The sequence below is a fragment of the Portunus trituberculatus genome, chromosome 47 (genome assembly GCF_017591435.1).
Source record: "Portunus trituberculatus isolate SZX2019 chromosome 47, ASM1759143v1, whole genome shotgun sequence".
Lineage (NCBI taxonomy): Eukaryota > Metazoa > Arthropoda > Malacostraca > Decapoda > Portunidae > Portunus > Portunus trituberculatus.
In genome coordinates, this window is record NC_059301.1 from 27,679,815 (window position 1) to 27,685,749 (window position 5,935).

Here is a 5,935-nt window from a genome sequence, read left to right on the forward strand (position 1 = left end):
ATTTAATGACTTGGATAGTGGAATTATCAGTGACATCAGTAAATTTGCAGACGGCACAAAGATAGGTAGATTAATTAGGTCCGATTAGGATGCCATGGCCTCGCATGCAGACTTGGATAGGATGAAAGAATGGACAGATAGATGGCAAATGCAGTTCAATATTAACAAGTGCAGGGTGCTGAGAGTAGGTAGAGATAATCCAAGCAATAGGTACAGGATAGATAACGATGCACTAGGATGTTCCAAGTATGAGAAAGATTTAGGATTCATAGTTAGCTACGATCACGGTACAAGAAAGCAATGTATTGAGGCCACCATGAATGAAAAAAACATGAAATTCAATCGCTAACACGAATTTTTCACTTCAGTCGGTAGAGGGAGAACTGAGCCAATAGAATATTAGGATTAATTTTTAGAAGTGTTAAAAGCAGAAGTCCTGAATTAATACTAAAATTATATACTTGGCGCTGGTCAGGCCACATCTTGACTATGCGGTACAATTCTGGTCCACACATTATAGGAGTTGGAGTCAGTGCAAAGGAGGATGACTAAAAAGATACCGGGAATGCAGCGAGACTGAAAAAAACTCAATCTGCATTCCTTAGAGAGACGTAGGTTAAGAGGAGACCTGATAGAAGTATTTAAGTGTTATAAGGGTTTTAACAAAGGGGACATGAACGAAGTAACGGGGACAGGACCAGAAATAATGGATTTAAACTTAAAAAAATCAGGTTTAGGAAAGAAATGGGAAGAAACTGGTTTTCAAACAGAGTGGTTGATGAATGGAACGGTCTCAGTGGTCATGAGTCAATAGGGAGCTTTAAAGGAAGATTAGATAAGTTCATGGATGGGGATGGTAGATGGAATTAGGTAGCTTTAATCACACAGGGACTGCCACGTAGTAGGCCTGGCGGCCTCTTGCAGCTTCTCTCTTTTCTTATATTCTTATGTTCTTATGTATTGTTAGGCTAGTTTTTAGTGAAATGAACTTATCTAATATTGTGTTGGCTGTGGTGTTGAAAGAGAACAGGGAATGTATCACCGCCTGGCACACTTCTCCCCATAAACAGTGCATTGCGGCCCTAAAGACAAATTAAGTGATATTTTTTTTTGTGTGGAACTACGATCAGATTGAATCGCGCGTACCGCCGCAAGTCAACTGTAGTGAGGCTGTGTAGTGGATTTATACTATGTAATTATCGCCTTTTTATTCTTGAATTTATTTATAGTGAGTGATAAAGTATCCTCTCTCCGGTGAGCTGGACTGTAAGCGAAAACGAACGTGATTGTCGGGAGAAAGTTAATTTGATATTATTCCATCAATTTGTTTATTTATTGTTTTCTTTTTTTTTTCTGTAATTAAATTTATTGGAAAGTTTGTGAATTTGTATTCTGTGTTAATCTTTCAAACTTAAAACCATTGCCTTGATTCAGCTACCGCTATCATTTTGTCAAAAATAAAGTTTCAAAATTTATTTAAAAATTTCATAATTGGTTTCCTCTTTTAAAAATCCCTCGCATTACACATAGTAGTCTCGTATACATGAACGCTTTGTTCTCTCACCACGATTATTTTCGAAAACCACATAAATGATTAGCTGAGTTCTCAAGAAGATTGTTTTTGTTATCAGTCTCACAGAAGTATTTCTTAAAAATTGATTTTAACTAGAACCTTTTGAATACAGTGATGATGGTGCGCGGAAGTGTTTCAGAATGTGGTTCATATTCGTGTTTAGACGCTGACATGTGCGTCTACTGCCATTATTACTGTATGCGATATATAATTGTGTAGTATTGCAGGATTTCAGTATTATTTATCCTTAAAAAGTTTGAACTTTCATTGGTTTTGTTAGGCTTAGTGTCTTTGATCGGTGCTTAACTTACCTTGCCAGTGTGGCTACCGGTGATGGTAGTAGTACAGAAGTAGTTAACAAAACCATGTCAAACCCTCCCCACACGTCGAGACAAAGCCAATTTGAAAAGAATCCAAGGCCTGCCAAGCTGCGTCGTGAGGGAAGGGCTTACGCCTCTAGCGATCATGAACAGAGTATAGTGGTGGTGGTGGGGGAAATGTAAATAGCATTTACTATTTTTGCTACTTATTTCAACTTTCTCTTCTTTCTCCTCCTTCCTGTTCTTGTTCTTTTTCTTTTCTTTGTTTTTTTTTTTTTTCTCTCTTGCTTTCTTCTTCTTCTTCTTCTTCTTCTTCTTCTTCTTCTTCTTCTTCTTCTTCTTCTTCTTCTTCTTCTTCTTCTTCTTCTTCTTCTTCTTCTTCTTCTTCTTCTTCTTCTCTACTACTACTACTACTACTACTACTACTACTACTACTACTACTACTACTACTACTACTACTACTACTACTACTACTACTACTACTACTACTACTACTACTACTACGACGACGACGACGACGACGACGACGACGACGACGTACTTCTACTACTACTGCAGTCTGTGCACCTTATTTTCTTGTTGCTGATATTCTTACTTTTTTTCCATAATTACTGACATCCATAAAGTTCAAAGTAGTCTGGTAGTTTTGTGAGTGATACACATTTTTTATCCATTTTCCTCCACTTTGGGTCTTAAGGAATGGAAGTAAATCATCTTGAGTTTGTGTTTTCTCTGTTCTATAGCAGGTATCTCAGATTGTTTTGGTATAGAGTCTGTGTGTTGTTCAGAGGACGTGAGTGTGTGTGTGTGTGTGTGTGTGTGTGTGTGTGTGTGTGTGTGTGCTTTGTTACTAAATGTGTAAAATGTTTTTCTTTTAATCTTTTTCTTTTATGTTTTTTTTTGTATGTTTACTAGACAGGGTTCAGTGGAGGGCTTCCTGCTTTATTTCTAGCTCTGAAGGGAAATTTTATAACATACCTAAAATTATGTGCCTTGCTTCTGAATTTTTCATTGTCATGTATTAACTGCAACTTTTACTGCGTACTTAAAGTTTCTCGACATTTCACATTCCCGAATCTCTGGATGGCGTTAATTTTTCGAGGCAAAGCAGAGAGAGAGAGAGAGAGAGAGAGAGAGAGAGAGAGAGAGAGAGAGAGAGAGAGAGAGAGAGAGAGAGAGAGAGAGAGAGAATCCTTGAACTGCACGTTATATATTGAGTCCGTATGTTTCAATACACAGTACAGGTTGATGTCTGCTGTGTAATGCAAGTTCAGGTACTGGGGACGCCAGCTATTCGAACAGAATTCTACTGTAGAATTTTAAGAGTGAAGGAGCGCCAAAGAAACATAGGTGCCGTATTGGGCATTGGAGCATATCAGGGAATGGGGCACCAGTTATTGTAGGAAAACTCACCGATGAATAATTGGGTACAGAGCTCATGTATAGATCTGTAAAAAAAAAAAAGATGTAGGAGCGACAAGGAAACACAGGTGTCGTTTAGTTCCAAAAATTTATTGTCCTACGATTAAACAGATTCTTGGTGTAAATGAGCGTCATGGAGGTGCTACGGGAGGTCTAGAGTAGTACACTGACCCTCTCCCAGGACCGTGATGCTTCCTGCCGCGCAACACACACACACACACACACACACACACACACACACACACACACACACACACACACACACACACACCTTCTCTGAGGTTTTTAGTTGCAATATTAGTGCTTCGAGGAGGAGAAAAGGATAACGAGAACGAGGAGGAAGATGAGGAGTTAGGTGAAATGGAGAGAGAAAAGTATGAGGAAGAAGAAAGGAAAGTTTGAGGATAAAGAGAAAGAGAAGAAAGAGGAGAAGGCGTAAAGTACTTGTTACATACTCACTCACCCACCCACCCACACACACACACACACACACACACACACACACACACACACACACACACCCTAACGCTAACATACACAACCTACCACTAACACACACACATTTACAAAAATATGAACATTTCACGACACATGTTCAACAGGAGGAAGGAGTAGGGAGGAAGGACGAGGTAGGGATGAGGATGTAAATTGTAGAGGATGAAGAGGAAGAGGGGGAGCCAGGGCGGCGGGCGAGAGGGTGATTGGTGGTATGGGAACAGCAATCAAGAAGCTCTTTTGACGTTGCCTTAAAGCTATGTATGTACGGCGAGGCCCACACGGACTCCCGCCTATGGATGACTGATACAAAACACAAACAGTCGCCTCTCTCTCTTTCTCTCGGTCTGTCTTGATCAGTGGTGTCAAATTATGTGTCCCGCACTTCATCTCATCTGTGGTCGCGGTGTACAGAACATAATATAAGTGGATAACTTGTTGATTCGTGGTGGAGGAGCGGTAGCAGCAGCAGCAGCGGCAGCGGCGGCAAGAGGAGCAGCAGCAGCAGCAACAGCAGCAGCAAAAGTCGGAAAAGAAAGAGGCGGCGGAGATGCAATGGGGAAGTCCGTGAGGGTTTGAGAGAGATGGGCCTCCCAACTCTCAGCCCGGCCTGGGGAAGGGTGAGAAGGCAATATAGTGAATGCAAGGCAATCACAGGCAGAAAGTCATTAGATCCTCACTATGATGTTTGATTGAACTACAGGACGCTAGAGATTGTAGGTATTAAGGAAAACTGGGAGATGTTTGTATGGGAAGGAGTTTGAGTGTTTGCTGGTATTGTATTGTATGTGAACAGGGCCAGTGCTTGGAATTGCGGGGCCCATTTAAAAATCTGATCACGGAGCCCTTACTCTACAAAAGTAAAAAAAATATTTATATTTATATTTCGTGTAGTACACTATACTCTTTTATTAAACTTTGGGCCTAGATATTAACAATCATTTTGCATGCGCTAATTCTAGAATACGTAACAATATACATGGCTGAAGCGGGGCTCTCGTAAGATGCTGGGCTCAGTTTGATACAACCAGTCTTGTATGTGAAAGTGATATAGGTATAGATATACACGGTGGTGTGATATGCTTACCTAGTGTGTGTGTGTGTGTGTGTGTGTGTGTGTGTGTGTGTGTGTGTGTGTGTGTGTGTGTGTTATTCAACTAAGGTCGTCTGCTAGTCACCCAAACAGTCGTTCCTCTACGGAAAGAGCTCAGAGCTCATACTGACCGATCTTCGGGTAGGACTGTGACCAATCATACACCAAACACCGGACACCATACATCACACACCGGAACAGAGAGGCCACAACCTCTTAAGGAACATTCCGTACCTATTTGCTGCTAGGTGAACAGAGGCTATAGATAAAGAGGCTCGCCCTTTGTTCTCGCCTAGCCTGGGGGGACTCAGACCTTCTAGGTTGTGAGCTGAGCGTGCTAACTACTACACTACGCTGTGAGTATGTAAGGCTGTGCACATGTCACCGACGAAAGGAGTATCAAACACATAACAGTGGTAATGTTCACCTTGAATTTTGTTGTCTTATCGCAAGCCAGCTGACAGGCTGACGCGATTCTCACTTTCCCTGCCCAACGCCTTCCCTTGGCTCGGGCAAGTCGCCCTTCCCTTTCTTGGAGTGGTCACTGGAAGACCGAGTTCTACTGAGCGTCGATGTGGTGGCAGAGGCGGAGGCTGCATCGGCGGGTTGGGGACAGGCCAGCGCCCCCGCACCGCCTGCGGAGGTTCCACCTACTTCTTGGCGAGGGCTGCCACCGTACCCTGATGACCCGCTGTCATCCTGCGTCGTTCCAGTCCCGTCAGCACCCTCCGATGTCCGCTGGTCGTGGTGGCGGTGATGGTCCCTGTGGCCGTTGTGAGGACCCGGCGTGGCCTTGGAGAGTGGTCGCTGCAACGTAGAGAACTGCGTTGCCGCCGCATGCTGCTGCTGCTGTTGGTGATGCAGGCGCCGCGGACCAAGAGTGGCGTAACTGCCAGCCATGCCTGCGAAAACACCTTCATTAAGTTGTCTGTTCAGTGAGCGCGTGGAAGAGTGTTATGCTATTGAATCTAATGTTGCACACTCATTTTGTGTGTTGAGAAAAAACATTAAAGAAAAGAGTATCTGACCTGT

The 5,935-nt window shown here is 42.8% G+C and overlaps 1 protein-coding gene across 1 annotated transcript in view; it reads right to left on the reverse strand.

Annotated features, from left to right (window-relative positions):
* Positions 1–3,797: 3,797 nt before the first annotated feature.
* The window catches only part of LOC123520837 (nephrin-like), a 412,849-nt gene continuing 410,711 nt past the window's right edge, over positions 3,798–5,935 (reverse strand). Inside the window, exons 24-26 of the mRNA XM_045283473.1 lie at positions 5,932–5,935; positions 5,331–5,805; positions 3,798–4,420 (exon numbers count right to left, since the gene is read on the reverse strand). The exon at positions 5,932–5,935 is cut by the window's right edge and continues 744 nt beyond it. Coding sequence (XP_045139408.1) covers positions 5,381–5,805; positions 5,932–5,935 — 429 coding nt within the window. The 3' untranslated portion in view covers positions 3,798–4,420; positions 5,331–5,380. The remainder of the gene's footprint in view (positions 4,421–5,330; positions 5,806–5,931) is intronic.